Source organism: Camelina sativa, chromosome 6 (genome assembly GCF_030686135.1).
Source record: "Camelina sativa cultivar CO46 ecotype springtype chromosome 6, ASM3068613v1".
NCBI lineage: Eukaryota > Viridiplantae > Streptophyta > Magnoliopsida > Brassicales > Brassicaceae > Camelina > Camelina sativa.
Window position 1 is genome coordinate 26,177,766 of NC_141885.1, and position 18,665 is coordinate 26,196,430.

General features: G+C 35.4%; 5 protein-coding genes across 9 annotated transcripts; 2 read left to right on the top strand and 3 right to left on the bottom strand.

Annotated features, from left to right (window-relative positions):
• Positions 1–2,976: 2,976 nt before the first annotated feature.
• LOC104793194 (plant cysteine oxidase 4) lies at positions 2,977–5,756 on the bottom strand. 4 transcript variants are annotated; one of them, XM_087454835.1, is made up of 7 exons: positions 5,568–5,708; positions 4,838–5,145; positions 4,401–4,537; positions 3,988–4,100; positions 3,712–3,865; positions 3,422–3,625; positions 2,977–3,292 (listed from the first exon to the last, which is right to left on the bottom strand). In XM_087454835.1, exons 5-7 carry the CDS (start codon positions 3,848–3,850, stop codon positions 3,174–3,176), a joined length of 462 nt encoding a protein of 153 aa, XP_087310961.1. In that variant the 5' UTR covers positions 3,851–3,865; positions 3,988–4,100; positions 4,401–4,537; positions 4,838–5,145; positions 5,568–5,708; the 3' UTR covers positions 2,977–3,173. The 4 variants fall into 4 exon arrangements, with proteins under 4 accessions (XP_087310961.1, XP_010517805.2, XP_087310959.1 ...); XM_010519503.3 differs by lacking the exon at positions 3,988–4,100 and having other exon boundaries at positions 5,568–5,756; XM_087454833.1 differs by lacking the exon at positions 3,988–4,100 and having other exon boundaries at positions 3,422–3,628.
• On the top strand, positions 5,738–8,176 carry LOC104793196 (multiprotein-bridging factor 1a). Of its 2 annotated transcripts, XM_010519507.3 has the most exons (5): positions 6,261–6,587; positions 6,985–7,068; positions 7,299–7,381; positions 7,469–7,606; positions 7,905–8,176. In XM_010519507.3, the coding sequence occupies exons 1-4, from the start codon at positions 6,446–6,448 to the stop codon at positions 7,586–7,588; spliced, it is 429 nt and encodes a 142-aa protein (XP_010517809.1). In that variant the 5' UTR covers positions 6,261–6,445; the 3' UTR covers positions 7,589–7,606; positions 7,905–8,176. The 2 variants fall into 2 exon arrangements, with proteins under 2 accessions (XP_010517808.1, XP_010517809.1); XM_010519506.3 differs by lacking the exon at positions 7,905–8,176 and having other exon boundaries at positions 5,738–6,587; positions 7,469–7,774.
• Positions 7,724–9,874, bottom strand: LOC104793195 (phospholipase A1-IIdelta). The gene is made up of 2 exons (XM_087454832.1): positions 8,645–9,874; positions 7,724–8,057 (listed from the first exon to the last, which is right to left on the bottom strand). Exons 1-2 carry the CDS (start codon positions 9,653–9,655, stop codon positions 7,836–7,838), a joined length of 1,233 nt encoding a protein of 410 aa, XP_087310958.1. The 5' UTR covers positions 9,656–9,874; the 3' UTR covers positions 7,724–7,835.
• On the bottom strand, positions 9,813–11,704 carry LOC104699411 (phospholipase A1-IIdelta-like). Its single transcript, XM_010414719.2, has 3 exons — positions 11,021–11,704; positions 10,505–10,879; positions 9,813–10,211 (listed from the first exon to the last, which is right to left on the bottom strand). The coding sequence occupies exons 1-3, from the start codon at positions 11,603–11,605 to the stop codon at positions 9,981–9,983; spliced, it is 1,191 nt and encodes a 396-aa protein (XP_010413021.1). The 5' UTR covers positions 11,606–11,704; the 3' UTR covers positions 9,813–9,980.
• Positions 11,705–13,872: 2,168 nt separating this feature from the next.
• Positions 13,873–18,036, top strand: LOC104793197 (sec1 family domain-containing protein MIP3). Its single transcript, XM_087453967.1, has 7 exons — positions 13,873–14,251; positions 14,460–14,603; positions 14,959–15,108; positions 15,357–15,800; positions 15,951–17,486; positions 17,576–17,644; positions 17,738–18,036. Exons 1-7 carry the CDS (start codon positions 14,204–14,206, stop codon positions 17,864–17,866), a joined length of 2,520 nt encoding a protein of 839 aa, XP_087310093.1. The 5' UTR covers positions 13,873–14,203; the 3' UTR covers positions 17,867–18,036.
• The last annotated feature ends 629 nt before the right edge of the window (positions 18,037–18,665 follow it).

Consider the following 18,665-nt stretch of genomic DNA (forward strand, 5'->3'; position numbering starts at 1 on the left):
CTGAGGATGAATTCATATTCCAAAATCTGTATCATTTTGCTAAGAAAAGATGTTCTGTTTACCTAACATGCCTTTCATAAATCATGTGATAAGGGCTAGGCTAATTAAATTGGTAAATTAATCGCATATTTGATACTAAGCATCTTGGTTTAATTTAAATAGTCAAGTCCATATGTGTATACAATTGGCAGTCGAATATTTTGTGTCATTAGAATTGTAGTTTTGTGGATGATGTATTAAACATTTCAATCCGAACAAACCACTCTTGTATTTATAACAATTTGCTTTTTAATAATCTCCTATTAAGTTGACCTTTGCCGGAGACTACGCTTTACCTTTTTGTCATATTAGACCACTTTTACGAGTTTTTCAAAAACAACTTCAAAAGTAAAATAAAATCAGATTAGCATAGGAAAAACTCAAATGGAATAAATGAGATATCGATCTGAACCGTTTGATTATTCGGACACCGATATGTTATACAAGACGTACAAATTATTGTTTATCCCAACCGACTACAATGTGGTAGAATGAAACGCCTATAAGAGTTTTTAATATCTCGATGAAAAATTTACTTGGAACAAATTTTTTTTACTATATCTCGATGAAATTTTTTCTTGGAGTACTATATATTGGTAATTTTTCTCATATACTAAGGTTAATTTAATACATGACAGTCTTCAGTCCCAACGATTGAAAACAAAACTTATAAATCTAAGAGAAGGGGGAGTATTGTCAAATGGCTAAGGATGTGATTCCCAAAGATTCTTGGGTTCACTTATGTACAAAACAGAAGTTGTCTTTTATCGTTTTGGTTTTATTATTAGTGACCCTTTTCAATAAGGCATTGGTTAACTCACCAGCTTATAGATGTAACTATATGTTTTTGTAGGGTTTACTATTAATTACCAAAGAATTCGTATATAATTCGAGAGAGGGTAACTATATAATAACTAATTGTCTTTGATTGTCATTTTTGATTATTCTTTCCAGAGAGCAATCTTTGTCTTTATTGTCATTTTGTGAATTGATTTAGAATTTGTAAACATATATAAGCTGTAGTTAGAAGAAAGACAAATACGTACAAACACTTTTTACACAATTTAACCGTGTGAAATGAATATAAGGACCTCAAACCCTACACCAAGTTAATTGTAAACCGTCCCAATGCAATTTTCCGACACTCTATGTCTATGCACACACATATCTATACAAGCATTTTGGAACATATATGAAAAACGCGATAGGATCAAATTTCAACGCTCGTAGTCATTATTCATTAATATAGATATGTATGCACAATTTGAGTTTTCTGTTTTATGTGTGAAATCTTTTACCATGATCGCCTCGATCTTCAAATTTAGTGCCCACATGAGTCTCTACTCTCTACGATTCCTTCTCTCCCATCAACTCTCTCTTCACTATTAATTAAATACTTCGAATATTTGTCCTCTCTTCTCTTCTCTCCTCTCTCTATCGAAAGATGAGGAAACTATGTTTTGTCCTAACTTATTTACGTACCGACACTTCATTCACAATTCCTCCATTTCCCATGCTCTCTTTTGTGGAGTATATAGATATATATATTCAAAGTGTTTTCTTTTAGAAGTATTATATTTGTACTACTAATTCCATTCATCGAGATTGAGTTTATTTGGTTAAGAGAATCTTTTGTCGAGTTCTTTTCAAGAAAATTCCTTTTTTCCATTTCAGCAATTACACCGGTAGAGCCTTTTATCATTACTAAACCATTACCAATACCGGTCAACAACGTGGTAATGACTCAACATGATGATGATCAGTAACAGTCTATCACCGAATTGAGGTAATCTTAATTACTTTTTTTTTAAACTGAAAAGAATATAATTGCACCATTCAACAATTTTAATACAAAATTAATCAACTTTTCTAGAACAGTATATGTTAGTTAATTGATTATTTTTATTTCACATATTCATAACTAAAAAGGTCTTACTGTTTTGTTTTAAAATTTTGCCACGTAAAATTTGTACGTTTAACATGCGCAAAGCAGCGAGATCTCTATACCTATATATACTATATTAAAATTTGAATAGAGAAGGACATTGTCCAGTTGATATGTATATTTATTTATATAAGTAATGCATGCAAGAAGAAGCTAAATTTTTTCTGCATGTTGCCCTAAAGAATCGCCGCAAAATAAGGCACCGTCTTCGAATTCTTCCTCCATCACATGCCTACGTATCTTTTTTTATATATTAATTTGGAGATGAAAAATGAAAAACACATTGTAGAGTAGTTACAAATTCACGTAGTAAGTAATTAATGGGTTCTCTTCTAAGTTGTTAACATGTTCCACATCAAGCTACTCCCAAAAATAGTAAAAACAAAAACAAAAATTCATAACATTTAAGATATCTGAAGTAACGAATCATGATTAAAATCACAATGCAAAGATTTGAACAAACCACAGGCTTCAACCAGTCGACTTCTATATATGACTATATGAGTTAGTTTGGTTGTTGAACATCATGCTCATCATCTAGGATATCGATATTTCAGTTTTTTTTTACACGAGAACCCTAAAAGGGAACAAGTGGGAAGTTAAATTATCTTCTTTCTTTTGATCACCAAGCTAAATTATCTAATGAAAAAATGTTAGTGAAACGATAGAGCGTGATGGAATGGAACATAGTCTAACGGTGGAGGCAGAATTTGATTATTCTTGGCCTCTTGGGTCTATATTGCTTTGTGAGGCTTATTAGCAGAAAAGGTCCCTAGAAAAAACCAAAAACGCGCTTTATCCCCTATACTTTTTAACATAGTCAAATCACACCCCCATGATCTTTATTCCGATATATCCGAATTAGTCCCAACTTCGTTACCAAATGCACAACCTAGAAAACTGGGTGTGACGTACCCTTCTCGTTATTTCGAGGGATTTTGTAAAAGATAAAAGATGCCATCAGAGAAGTCTACTACCGAAGAGAAAAAAAAAACCATTAGAAATATTTTGCAATATAATGAAACTGAGACACCGTATCACAATGGTATGTACAATCCCGTCGTTTGCAATATAAAAAGAAGACCCCAAATTTTCAAATGATTTCCCAAAAGGAATAATATATAAAAAATAAAAATCCAAACCCGCCCAAATTTATGTGAAAGAAGTAAAGAGAGAGTTGTTATATCATTCAAGTTCTAATAACAGGACCTCTGTACGGAACTCGTCTTATCACAAAGTCATCAGGTGGTTGAAATTCCTCAAGCCAAGTCACGTCTGTCACAACTTCCCCATCCACTTCTATCTCACCTGCTCCGTTTCACAATCCCACCAAGTCATTATCATTCAAAGATTCTGAGTTTGAGGTTCATTTGGATTGAACACCCCTTAAGTATAAGCATTTTCTAATCTTGTGTTTCGGGAGCTTAATTGTGTTACCTGGTAAGTCTTCTCTTCTGGATTTCCGGAAGTAAGTGCAATGCCTATCATGTTCAGAAGAGTAAGGTGGAGATAAGATGTCAAGAATTGCACAATGCGTGATGGCTTTGAAACAATGAATGTTGCCACCACTTTTCGGATATAATGTTGTTGCTGGGGTTGGAGCCGTCATCTCTTTATCCTTCACCAATTTAGCGGGTCTTGCTGCTTATGACACAAAAGAGTTTTACAATTAGACCAGAAGAGTAATTGGTTTAAAAATGAGAGAGTAAGGGAAAGACAACATTTACCTTGTGGTTGATCATCTGGCTCAGTCAGTTCAGGCTCTAGCCAATCATATGACTTCACATGCATTGAACCATAAACGAGCTTGCTTAGCACGGTCATTCCTGGATGGTTATGCAGAGGTATCATAGAGGAAGGTGGCATGCAGAAAATTCCTATCTGTTTTGACAACATAGACAAAACGAACCAGCTGAGAGACATCATTGGTGGGTGGTACAAGAAAGATAGAACCTTTAACTAGAGACAGACTCAGAATTGACTCAAACTGTGTTTACTCATACTTTCTAGATCATTTGTCATAGGCTTTTTTTGCAGACTTCAGGCTCATGGCTTGAATGATGGATTCCTGAGGTTCTCTCAAAAACCATGTTTGGATGCCCCCCTATTCCCCTAACTTCGAATATGCGGAAAAAGAGAATATTAAAATCATCTCACGCTTCAGAGCATTTGAACCTTGCTCTACTGAAAGTTCGGTTTCTGGCATATTATTCCAAGCAGAAGCATTCCTATACAAACCTAGGAAATTAGATTGGGACTCTTATGCAATGTTCTATCTAAGTCATCTTAAACTAGATCACATAAGATGCACCCTTTCAATCCCACATTTGACTATCTTGTAGTAGCCATTAGGAATCCTTAATAACTAACTTTTTGATACTAATCAGCCATAGAGCATTCAAATCAGTATGCTTACAGAGAAACTGTCACACTCATGCAAATGAAGATACTTTATTGCTGGGGGAGACTGAAGACTTCCATTGAGAGGACCAGACCTGGTCCGTGCCAATTGAGCTTCCTGCTCGATGCCAACATCAGATGGCTTGATTTTCTCTGAAACATAGATTACAAATAAGGCTATAAGTGCAACAGGGGACCACAGTGTTTAAGACTAAAGTGAGACATAAATATATAATTACTGCCACCAAAACCTTAACTAATGCACTCAGATAAGGTAATTGCAGAATGATCAGATATACTAATTGACATGTCGTGGGGCCACACAATTCATAAACAAGTCATTGTCACAAGCACTCAAAAGGATGGCAATGATGAGCTAAATAACAAATGCTAGAAACTGAAAAAAAACACTGGACAAAGAGTTACGATAAGTGCATATATATATAATCATACCCAAGACATTGCGAACCTTCTCCAGAGCCTCGTCTGATATTGGTCCGTCTGAAGAAAACGAGGCCTTGCAAGTATTGTAAAGCCTCTGAGCAAAGTAAGGCATGATCTGTTACCAAATTCCAAAATTCTCAAGCTAACCAGCTACGTCCCCCTTTGTGAAAAAGGGGCTCCAAACTTCTCAATGACAACAGAGGAAAAGTGCCGTTCCCAGTAATTCTAAACACAACTAATGGATGATACTAAAACTTCATGAAAGATAACCATATTCGTCTTCTTCAAGTCTACAACATACACACATTTTTTTTCCCCTGAAACAAAGAAAAAAGGATTGATATATAATTCTCAAAGGTATCTCAAGAAAAAAAAAAAAAAAGAGAGAGCTTTAGTAGGAAACTGCGACTAAGATGAGCATAGTGCACATGGGGTTCAAATCAAACATAAGCATTGGATCACAAAACCATCATTATAACTCAATCACAGAAGATGGCTCACACGTATAAAAAGTTTCAAAACAACAACAGAGAAAGGCTCAACATTTAGGTTTGGTAACAGGATATAATCGAATTGGAGTATGTAATAAGCATATTATATAATCAATTTAGCTTAAGAGAATCTCAGAAGACATGATGTAATAATCGGAGATTCGATTTCTCAAACAACCATCATTAAAAAACAACAGATGCGTGTCAAGAACTAAAAACAGGGAGCCATAAGAAACAAAAGAAGAAACCTGAGGTGAGAGTGGTTGCGTAAGATCCGGAAGAAATAGAATCAATCTCGGTACAAGTTGAATACGATGAAGAAGAAGAAGAAAGCTAATAAGAGATAGAGAGAGAGAGAGAGAAAGAGGTCAGAGTAATTTTTTTTTTTTTTTTGCTTTGTCCGTTTTTTTTTGTTTGAAGTAAAAAAAAAATATAATAAAAATAAAAAGAGGATCCAATATTCTTAATTTTGTTGCCATATGTGCCCAGAGATATTTTCTTCACCAACTGGGACCCCCCCAACTACTAAATTTACTAGATTACCCCCTTCTTCACTAAACTACAAACCAAACTACACACAATTCATGTGGGGTTATGATGATTCTAGTTGAATAATTTTATTCTTTTGATCAAATTCTAATATATAATAAAAATACTTGAATTTTGAATTTTTAGCTGGTGAAATTTTTTTGGTAAGTTATGAATATTTGGTTTTGTATACATGAGAATTAGGTGTAAATATGAATCTAGTACAAAAGATGGTAAGTTATCTTATGTATCTTTTTCAGTAAATAGTTTGGAAGTTATGCTTGAAAATAACATATAGTTTTCATTGGTTATAAAAAATTGGGAAAAAAAAAAATAATTTGATAGTGTCTTTTTCTTTGAGAAGTCTTTATAAAAAAAAGTTGTACATTGAAAAGGTCTTGTTATGTAATTTTGTTAAATCAATCATCCGAGGAAAAAAAAAAAAAAAAAAGTAGCGTGAAGCTCACGCACGGCTTTTCTATTTTATTCACCCAACTTTTTTTTTGTTTGTTAAATCTGTTCATCGACACAGAGAGAAAGAAACCCTAGAATTTGTCAAAAAAAAAAGGCAGTTGCAGCAAATTTTGAGAACGAAGCCATGGCAGGAGTTGGACCTATGACTCAGGATTGGGAGCCTGTCGTTATCCGTAAGAAAGCCCCTAACTCCGCCGCCAAGCGTGACGAGAAAGCTGTCAACGCCGCTCGTCGATCCGGCGCCGATATCGAGACCGTCAGAAAATGTTCGATTCTTCTTTCTTCTCTTTCCCCTTGGTTGATTCATTGTCTTAGTTCTGGTTTTGAATGTTATCTTAGAGCTTGCGTAGGTCTCTCTCTGGAATATTTCCTTAATTTTGTTATTGGAGCCTTTGAGTTGCGGTTTTGTTCTTGATTAAGCTTCAATAGATGTAACTAGCCTTCAGCGCCTTGGGGTTATTGTGATTTTCAATCGAAATTTCCGATGTCTTTGTATTGCTGGTTTAGTTGTTGTTCATATTAGTTCGATAGCTTAACTACTTCTGCTGGTTTGATTTTGGTTCTTGAGTCTTTTTTTTGTTGTTGTTGTTGTTGTTTTTATGTGCAATTTCCAGTTATGGCTTCCATCTAACATTTGATTTTGTGTGTGTTGTTTGGATTTAGTCAATGCTGGAACCAACAAGGCTGCATCAAGCGGCACATCTCTCAACACCAAAAGGCTTGATGATGACACTGAGAACCTTACTCGTAAGCCTTATCTCTAATCTTTTGCTTTACTTATGGTGAATTGATTTCCCTATTGGCTAGATAATGGTAGTCTTAGGCTCTGTAATCTGAGAAAATGAGTTTCATTATGTTTGTCCTGAAATGAGCTGGAATCACAGAGATTTGTTTCATTCTGTTGTATCACCGTAGTCTTGGATAGTTTTAGCTATGAGGAACCTTTTATGTATTGATTTATGCAACTGTGAATCCAGATGAACGTGTGCCAACTGAGCTAAAGAAAGCCATTATGCAAGCCCGAACAGATAAGAAGCTAACCCAGTCCCAACTTGCTCAGGTATTTTATCCTTCTCTCTCTATGTGTTTCTTGCTATTACCCCTTGTCTGTAGCTCGGTTCATGAAAGAGCTAAACTCTTTGTGTAGATCATCAATGAGAAGCCACAAGTGATTCAAGAGTATGAGTCTGGCAAAGCAATCCCGAACCAGCAAATCCTTTCTAAGCTGGAGAGAGCACTTGGAGCTAAGCTTCGTGGAAAGAAGTGAACAAGTCCTAATGATTTAGTAAGTAACAAGAACCAATGCTTTGATCTAATGCCGTAACTCTGCCAAGATGAATCTTTTCTGATGTAAGAAAGCAAAACCGTTTGAATGTTTCTTTGGTTGATGGAATCACTCATCTCACAAACTCATATCAATATTAATAACTTGGAAGGTCTTTTCATCACACAATTGAACTGCTTATTGTTGATTTAACATGAACTTATAAACAAATAAAGTACAGAACACAATATTAGAATTCAGGTACAGGTTCTTCTTCAACTGGAGCAATAATCCATTCACCATCTTCGTTTCTGATCAGTCCTTTGTTCTTCTCCACCCACCAAGATCCTGGCACTAAACACTCATCTTTCAAGAACTCGCATGACTTGTTTACCAAAGCAATACTTCTCTTCACCATCAGTTTAAACTCTCCTTTCTTCCCATTCCATCCAGCTACCACATGTAGCATCGCCTGCACATATATGGAAAAGGAATATGTATGTTAAAGTTTCTACTCTGTATTGTTGTAGTCGGGATTGACAATATATACAGTAAAACCTCTTTAAATTGATAATATTGGGACCAAGAAAATCTATTAATTTATAGAGGTTTTAATTTCTCGATAAATTAATAATTATTAACTTATAGAGAGACTTTCTTAATTTGGTAAAAAAATTATTAAAAATAAGATTTAATGGTTATAACTAATATTTTTATAAAATCAATTACAATGAAAATAACAATTATCATGTTTGACGATAGCACTTGAAGATTTTTATACAGTAAAAATATCAAAAATGAACTCTAATAAAATATAATGTGTCGATATATACATATATTTGGATAATTCTATATAATTATTAATTTATATTATTGATGAGACCATATATTTACAAAGAAATTTCAAAAAAAAATTTATTTTATTATATTATCGAATAGTGTCCAAAATTACACTAGTCCTAATTTTTGATCGGAGAAATTTATTAATTTATAGAGGTTATTAATTTATCTAGTATTAATTTATAAAGGTTCTACTGTATGTTAAAGTTCTATTCTTACCTGAAGATTATGCCAATCCCCCGGATTCCTTGAATCTTTTAGGAACGGTGACTTCTTTGTATCGATCACAAAGTTGATTCCCATGTCCACATACCCTAAAAGCCCCCCTGGATATCTAGTTAAGAGATCAATCGTGTTCCTTACATGGAGGATCTTCAAGTTTTTGTGACGCATTGCTTCGTCTCTGAACTCCTTGTTTCCAACCTGTGGACAACCAAAGACAATAGCAGTGACCGGAACATCATCTTTGGAAGCGTTCTCGGCTATATCATAGGCGGCTAGAACAGCCTCTGTAGCTCCCAAGCTATGTCCAGTCAACACAATGCTTGGTTTCTCGTCCTTATACTTCAGTAGAAGCCCTTTGATGCTAGCTAGCAACTGTGACCGTAGACTCAGCTTGGTGAATTTCGATTCGGGTTGATTAGAAGTATAGATTGTGAGCCACCCGAGCATCACCTTGCACCCTTCTTCGTCTTCACTGTCACTATCAAAAGTCGTACCTTCGACTACAGCAGAGTCATCCTTCTCCGGTCCGCGTAGCAATGGGTCAGCTGAAGTGGACCTAGCCCCCAAAACATTGACCCACTCGTAGTTCCTACTGGTTCCCCTCAAAGCTACATAGATCTCCCGGCGTCCTAGAGCCTTAGTCCGTTCATCAGATGTGACAGCAATGTAGCCAAACCAGTTAGACTCACGGTCCCAAGCATCTCGTGATTGTGAGCCGAGAAGCAAACCTTGGGGGAGAGCAACGCGAGCTGTGGCGTAGAGGAAGCTTACAACCTCATAGTCAGAAGCAGATTCGAGCATGACCTTGTCGAAGAAAGAAGATTTGCCGTAGCGGCTGGCTCCACAGTACTTGGAGTTTTGGTCGTTGACGAAGGCATCGTAGGTGGCTTGACAAAAGTCTCCGCAACGTAAGATGAGTTCACGAAGTGATTGGTCTAACGGGTCTAAGAGAGTGTCCCAATTCTTTGACCCTAGGAGCTCTTCACATGATGTTGTTGTAGCCATTAGAGAAAATTTGTGCGAGTAAGGACTGAGGAGATAATAAGTGACTCTTGGCTATTGGGTATATAACAAATTGTTTTTCTCAATTAAGTTCTTTTACTTTATACAAGTGGTTGTGGTGATGATGGGTGTGTGACCCATAGTGATAAAAGGTTATCCATGGTGTTGGAATATTATTGGCATATAGTATATATAACAATCTTCCACATCATTCTCAACCATACAAAAAACAAGAGAGTAAAAATCAACCCAATCAAATAGAGAACAGAAAATTTAACCAACTCAATCGATAGATACACACGAAAAGACACATTTTGTTCGTATGTTCCTAATCAAACTCGATAATGGGCTTGTCTTCGTCGTCGGGAGTGGCTATGACCCAATCACCATCCTCTGTCTTGAGCATGCCTTTGTTTTTCTCGACCCACCAACACTCGGGAACTAAACATTCCTCTCTCAATAGTGAACACGATTTGTTAACCAAGGCTATGTTTCGGTTCACTTTCATCTCGAACTTCCCATTCTTCCCGTTCCATCCCGCTACTACATGTAACATCGCCTACATCCCACCCCAAACCATAACTGTTAACACCAATCTCGGTTCTACTTACTTGTGACTTTATATAGATGGTTCAAATCAACTGTCAATTTGTTGTGTTTTGCATGCATGTTTTTATATGTGAAAACAAATCAACGCAAAATTAATTCAGATTTCTTAATAAATAATATTTTTATTAAAAAAATGAAAAACTATTGCAAAAAAATGCAAACGTAGACGAACCTAAAATTTTGTTTAAAATCTCTGATCATATTCAAATTTACCCTGCAATAAAGCAAAATAGAATGACTTGCCTGGAGGTTATGCCAGTCACCAGGATGATGAGTTTCCTTAAGAAAAGGTGAAACTCTCGTATCAATTTCGAGTTTGGTCCCAATGTTGACGTATCCCATTATCTTAGCTGGATATCGAGTGATGAGATCAATTTCATTTTTCACGTGCAATACCCTCGCATTGTTATGTCTCTTGATTCTGTCGGAGAATTCTCTGTTGCCAACTCTCGGAGAACCAAACACAATAGCCGTCACCGGTGGCACATCGCTATAGCCGCTTGTAACGTTTTCCGCAATGTCAAACGCTGCGAGAGTCGCAACTGTGGCACCTAGACTGTGTCCGGTGAACACTATGCTAGGTTTCTCGTCCTTGTATAGCTCTAGCAATTCTTTTATCTATTCGTACCAAGTTAGCATTTATACCCAAATCAAAGAAACTGAATCAAAATTATTTAAATATAAAAAAACGTCAAAATAAGTTCAATATAATGTTTTGGTGGCAACGCTAGCAATCAATTAAATTCAAAATTTCACTACCTTGGTGAGAAGCTGTGAACGTGCACTCATCTTGGTGAAGGGTGAGTTCGGATTAGCTGTCGTATAAATAGTGAACCATCCAAGCATAACCTCAGGACCGTGTCCACCGTCCATCAACAGTTCTTTCACCGAAGTCAACTTTGCTCCCATCACATTGACCCACTCGTAATTCCTCGTTGTCCCACGAAACACAACGTAGATCTCTCTCCTTCCAATCTCAGCCGTCCGTTCATCAGACGTGACCGCGATGTAACCGATCCAGTTAGTCTCGCGGTCCCAAGACTCACGAGACATGGAGCTGAGGAAGAAGGCCTCGTGGTCGCTGACACGTGACGTAGCGTAGAGGAACGAAACAACGTCGTAGTGTCTCGCGTCGTCAAGCATGACTTTGTGGAAGAACGATGGTTTGCCATAACGGCTAGCTCCACAGTAGGTAGAGTTTTGGTCGTTGATGAAAGTGTCGTAAGTGGCTTGACAGAAGTCGCCGGCTCGAAGGATGAGTCGGCGAAGTGAGTGGTCAAGTGGTTCCAATAGGTTTTGCCAATTGTCTAGACCAAGAAGCTCTTCCCATGTTGGCTCGACCATGATTTGATATCTTGTGTGAATGTTGTATGTGTTGTGTGAATTAAAACACTTGAGATTATGCTTATATAATCGTGAGAGCCACTTTTACCTTTTTTAAATAATGAAATTATGAACTAATCTTGTGTATATATATGCCTTTAGAATATGCTAGTGTTCACTTAGTAAACTTGTCAACACCTAATATTAAATTCACATTGACTTATGTTTACATTATACTTTGATTATCATTTACACATAATTAAATAATTAAAGCTAACCCATAATTCAATATGAAAAGTCTTTTATATACCATTTGAAATTTTGTGTTAGTTGTTGAAATTTTGTAGTTGATAATTGTGTTTAATATATAACTGAATACATTTTTTATATTTTAATACATTTTTATATTAACATGATAGAGGATGAAGAGAGAATAATTGCGTCGGAAACATCAAACCGGAGCCAAAGCAACGCTTCTCATTCTCCCTCAGCTCAACCCAATGACTTCATCGTCTTTGTTGCTGCTAAAGTCGCCTCTCAGCCGTTGCAGTTGCTGCTAAAGTCGTCTCTCAGCCGTTGCAGAAGTACAATTCCAAAGTCTGAGGGGTCCTCACCGCAATTTCAAGCAAAGCTCGCAAATGCCGGCAGGTTCGTTTCCTACTTAGCGTTTTCGTTTTCTGGAACCTCCCATTAATATAAATTTGCATTTATATTTTTGGAAATAAAAATATATACGTTGTAGATGGTTGTGAATCTATACTAATAAAAAGTAAGAGCTAAGCTCCTAAACCGTCCACATGAGATTTTAAACCTCCAATTGTGATTAGACACTCACTATTTAATATTTTTTAAAAATCTCTAGAATTTTCTATATTAAAAATTATTTTAAACAACCAATCAGGATTTGACATGTCATTCATTAACATTTTTTTAAATTTCCAGATTTTTTTAGAAAAAGGAAAATTTTAAATTTATGAAAATAAAAGAACTATGCACAATATCCAACATCGGCTAGAAAATTTTTAAACAATGGTTCAGAACCAGTATAAATAAGATTAATATGGTTCCAACAACAAATGACCAGGAAAGCTTGATTTATGAGACGTCTAAGTTTAAAAGTATATTTGGTTTGATCCGGTTTTTTATTTGATAAAAATAAAACTTTCAAAAGTTTCAAAAAAATAAATTCTAATTTTTAAAATTTTTAATATTATAAATATTGAAACTTTTAAAAGTTCTTAGTTTTTAAAAAGTTTTTAAATATTATAATTTTTAAATTTTAAAAGTTTAAAATATTATAAATATTGAAACTTTTTAAAATTTTTAATATTATAAATATTGAAACTTTTAAAAGTTCTTAGCTTTTAAAAAGTTTTTAAATATTATAATTTTTAAATTTTAGAAGTTTAAAATATTATAAATATTGAAACTTTTTAAAAGGTTCAAAATTTATATTTCGAAACCTTTTAAAAGTTTAAAATATTATAAATATTTATGTAAAACATAAATTATCTTATTTATCTACGTTTGTGCTTTTTATTTCTTATGAGCTGTAAAACATATTTCTGTGTATGATTTTATAGATAAGTTAATATTTTTTCATTAATTTTTATCTTATTTTTTATTTTTATGAGAAAATAAATGATTTTGTTCTTAGAGTTTGATGGATTAACAAGTTGTGTGGTAGTCTAAAAAAAAGGTTTTTTTAGTGGAAGAAAGTGAAGAAGTTGACGAGGATGAAGAAGAAAAAGAGTATAGCGAAGAACGAGACGATAAAAGTAATGATGAAGATTACCACAAAATTTGACAATAGAAATGACAAGAAAGAATATGAAGAATAATAAAATATTGAATAAAAAATACGAAAACATATGTGGTAGCGATCAATTAAATATGAAAACGAGTTAAATTCATGATGATAAAATTGTTTTGTTTTTCTGGTGGTCAAAGAAATGGTTTAGGATATGTGAGGTCATCAGTTTAATTTGTCTCGCCTGGATGTCGAGTTAAATTCATGATTTTTTAATCATATTTGATTTTATAACATAACTGATTTTTATATTTGAAAAAATTGTGTGTCTGAAATTTAAAATTTTCCTTAATACTAATTTAAATTTTTTATTAGATAATATTTTACTACCGCCATCAATCATATATAGTTTTCATCAAAATATATCAAATATACCTACGCGTAGCGTGGATTCAAAACCTAGTATTGCTAATAATTTAGAATCATGTGTTACATTAATTTGCAAAGATATGTTTCTGTTTGTTAGAGAAAATAAAATAATGATGGTATAAATTTTAGAATTATTATTTGTGAGTCTAAATAGGCCCATTATCAAAGCTAACTTAGAGCCCACAAATTGGTAAAAGCCCAACAAAGTGATACGACCATACGAACGATATCAAAAGCTAAGGCTACAATGCTCGTCGTCGGTGAGATTTCCCGGCGAAGCGAATTCGGAGTTTCTCCGGTGGTTAAGGCAGTAGTCTGATTCAGAAAGCGCATCTCACAGTAGTATTTTGATTATAGCTGGCGATTTCAATATATCTCGAGTCTCGACCAATTGTATCAAATCCTCGTACTTGAATTAGCGATTAACGTAGCTGAGAGCAATGGCTTTGGTCGATGTCGCGATATCTTGTCTCAATTCGATCCGCGAAGTGAGAAATCGGAATTCACTTTTTCCCCCCGTCTCATTATGCTATCCGTTTTGATCTCTGCTTCACCTTAATCATTACGATTTCTCCATGATCTTGTTTTGCTCTATTTTTTGTGTGTTCTTGGGAAATTTTATAATTACCTTATCATATACTAAATCAAGAGTTATTGGAATTCTCAGTTTTATTTTCAAATGTGTTTGTTTTGCAGATAGAAGAGGAAGTCAAAGATGCCATTGTCTATATTGATGCTGGCTGTACAGAGAGTTTTCAGTTTGCAGGGGCTTTCCCTTTGTTCTTGGAACTAGGTGCTCGAGCTGTCTGCAGCCTTGAAAACATGACTTCTCTAGATGCGGTAAGCTCGTTATGCTTTAAATGTTTGTGTGTGTAACATACTGGTTAAGGAAGATGGGATCAACATATAGTGTTGATCATTGAGGATCAGATAGAGAATGGGAAGATTGTTATCCATGCTGCATTCTTCTGCTTTTTATCAACTCTCAAAGGGAAGATTGAATTCTGTTTCCTTTGATTTTACTGATACCACTGTTTGTTATATTTGGCATCCGAGTTTGAATTGCTTTGGCATACTACTTAGATTGTCTTTCTGATGTTATCACTTTCTTTATTTCTTTTGGTATAAAGGGAATTATATTACCTAGAAATTTATTTCCTATGATGATGTGACTTTTTGATGCATTGTGCTCTAGGTGGCTGATTGGAATTCAATGACTGATTGTACGAAGAGAATTGTGATTATGACATCTCGGCTTCTCAATGATGCTCATCGATATATGCTACGGTGTCTAACCACCCATGACGCTGTTCAGCACTGCACAGTATTCACGTCTATTTCAGAGGTGCTCATCATTAACGCTATCTTTTGTCTCATTCGTTTATTTATCTCTTCTTTTACCTGGTGAAAAGTCACAGTTCTTTTGGCATATCTCATGGTACAATCATAAGCTATTGACTTATCAGCACTACTGATCTCTTTTCTTCAAAATAAATTTCCATATACTATAAGGCTCTTCAGAATAGGTGTTTGTTTTCTTGCGTTACTGAAGATATATCATCTAATTACTTTATTAATTTGAATGTTGTACAGGGATCTCACTCAGCCATCCCTGATTCACCTCTAGGTCCAGATGCGTATCGAGAATACGAAATCTTACTTGTTCAGGATTACAATGAACATACTAAGAAAAGCGACAAAATATCTAAAGACAAAGGGGTTTCTAATTTCTCTTCTGCACTTGAATCCCTTACTATGGAGCCTATCATAAGCGAAAATATAGATGGTTCATCAGGTGGTGTAGAAGGTTTGGCAGTTTCGGTGCACCACTTCCCCTTGATTATTTGTCCTTTCACTCCTCGAGCGTTTGTCTTACCTTCCCAAGGATCAGTCGCAGAAGCTTCCTTGTCCCGTCAACATGAGGATTCTCTTAGTTTTGGTTTGCCTCCCATAAGTACTGGATCTATGTCTGATACTGATGATGTTCCTCCTGGTGCAACTCTTACCGCGCATTTTCTTCACCAGCTGGCTCTTAAGGTAATTAACAATGCAGAAATCGTTTTTATTCATGAAGTACGTGAGCTAGAACAGTAGAAGATATCTGTTTCGCTTGTTTGTCATTAATTTAACTTGTTCTGTACCTTTTCTGAAGTTTGTGACCATGTTGTTACTTTTTAAAAACTGTAGATGGAATTGAAGTTGGAAATATTTTCACTTGGTGACCTATCAAAGAATGTTGGAAAGATTCTGACAGACATGTCGTCAAGTCTTTATGATGTAGGGCGTCGTAAGCGATCTGCCGGCCTGTTACTTGTTGACCGCACACTTGATCTTACCACTCCCTGCTCTCACGGAGATTCACTTTTCGATCATATCTTTTCATCTTTGCCTCGGGCGGAAAGATTTTCTTCACAAGCACAGCTTGAACAGGGGGTCCCAAGCATCAATCGTCCTTCTCTTGATGTTCTAGTGCCGCTTGGGGAACTGCTTAATGAAGAACCAAGCAAGATTCGGGAGTCTGGTTTTCCTGTAGGAGTTGAAGCTTTTTTACGTGGCTGGGATTCATACACTTGTGATCCACAAAATGTAGGTCTACTTAATGAATATGACAAGAAATCTACCACCAACTGGACTGAACTACTAAATGGATCTCTTGTCGCTACTGAATGTTTTAGAGGAACACCTTACTTAGAGGCCATGCTTGATAGGAAAACAAAGGATGGAAGTGTACTGGTAAAGAAATGGCTTCAAGAGGCTCTGCGTCGCGAAAATATCTCTGTTAACGTGAGAGCTCGTCCTGGTTATGCTACAAAACCGGAGCTCCAGGCCATGATCAGGGCATTGTCCCAAAGCCAGTCGTCTTTGTTGAAAAACAAAGGGATTATTCAGTTAGCGACAGCTACAGCTGCTGCTCTTGATGACTCTCAAAGTGCCAAATGGGATACTTTGAGTAGTGCGGAGATGATGTTAAATGTGAGTGCTGGTGATACGAGTCAGGGATTGGCTGCTCAAATTAGTGACCTGATTAACAAAAGCGCTGTTGCAGAACTTCAAGCGAAGAAAAATGAGAAAGCAGATACCTCATCACGAGGGCTGCTATCTTTTCGTGATGCCCTGCTCCTTACAATTGTTGGTTACATTGTTGCTGGCGAAAATTTCCCTACATCTGGCTCAGGTGGGCCTTTCTCTTGGCAAGAAGAGCATTTTCTAAAAGAAGCCATTGTCGATGCTGTTCTCGAGAATCCATCAGTTGGAAATCTCAAGTTTCTGAAAGGGTTGACAGAAGAGCTTGAGGGCCGATTGAATCGTCTCAAGTCCGAGGAAACCAAAGAAAGTCCCGCTGATGATCAATTAGACATTGATGCTCTTGATGATGATCCATGGGGAAAATGGGGTGACGAGGAAGAGGAAGAAGTTGACAATAGTAAAGCAGACGAGTCCTATGACGATATGCAGCTGAAGCTGGATTTGCGTGATAGAGTAGACAGCTTATTTAGGTTTCTCCACAAGTTATCGAGTCTACGAACAAGGAATCTACCATTAAGAGAAGGCTCATTGGCTTCAGAAAACAGCTTTTCTGGCGATCCTTCTGGAAACAAAGGGCTACTCTACAGGCTTATAACAAAAGTGTTGAGCAAACAAGAGATACCTGGTTTAGAATACCATTCTTCTACTGTCGGAAGGTTTTTAAAAAGCGGGTTTGGAAGGTTTGGTCTTGGTCAGGTTCGTTAGACCTTTCTCTCTACCTTTTATTTTCATCTTTCCCCCCATCCTCCACAAGATAGACACTGATGTCGGTATTACTACTGCAGGCAAAACCGAGTCTCGCAGACCAGAGTGTCATTCTTGTCTTTGTCATTGGAGGAATCAATGGTCGAGAGGTTAGTTTCACCACAAAAAAAAATTCATTCATGTCTTAGGCCTAATTATCTTTGTAATAACTGTTTCTGTCACTGTTTCCTCCATTGTCAAAGGTTTTGGAAGCTCAAGAGGCTGTGTCTGAGGGCGGAAGACCGGACATTAATCTTGTTATTGGAGGAACGACACTTCTAACTCCTGACGACATGTTCGACTTATTGCTGGGACAGTTCAGCCATTTTTGATCTCTTCCAATAAACCTCACTCTCATAACCCCTCTGTTATTAGCTTGTAAAGCTATCTTATTAGAAAGAAAGAAAAAAACCATGAATATGATCGAATATCGAATGTAAAATTTACAAAACTATAGTTCCATTTTCGAGAGAAATCAAGAGAATTGGGCGTGAATTGTGAATAAGCGCGTTTCTAATTCTGTCGCCAAATTATTTACATCTTTGGTCCCTCAATCTTTGCAACATTTATAGAAAAATCTTTTAAGTTATAAAATTGAGAAATCCTCTTAAAGCTACAGTAAAACCTCTATAAATTAATAATGTTGGGACTAAGACATTTTATTAATTTATAGTGATATTAATTTATCTATAAATTAATAATTATTATTTTATAGTGTAAATTAATAATTATTAATTTATAGATATATTTTTAATTGTTTATTTTTAAAAAAATTATGAATTAGAACAACTATAGCAAAATAAGATTAAACTTTCGGATGTTATAAATTTTATGGTTTAGGAATTGAACTTGTAATATTTAGAAAGCACTATTTACAATAAATTACAAATATTATAAACAAATTGACTTATACACATGAGACACATAAATTCAAATCTATGAATAATAATATCAATTCTCCTATTTTAATAATCTGTCAAATTATCAAATTGTAAATGATGCATATCTAAAAATTAAAACTTAAAATTTAATTATTTGTATAACATGTTATAAAATATTTTAGAGATATCATTATAGGTTGAAAATACAACATTACAATTGTTCTATAGAATTGAGCTTTAGGAGAAACAT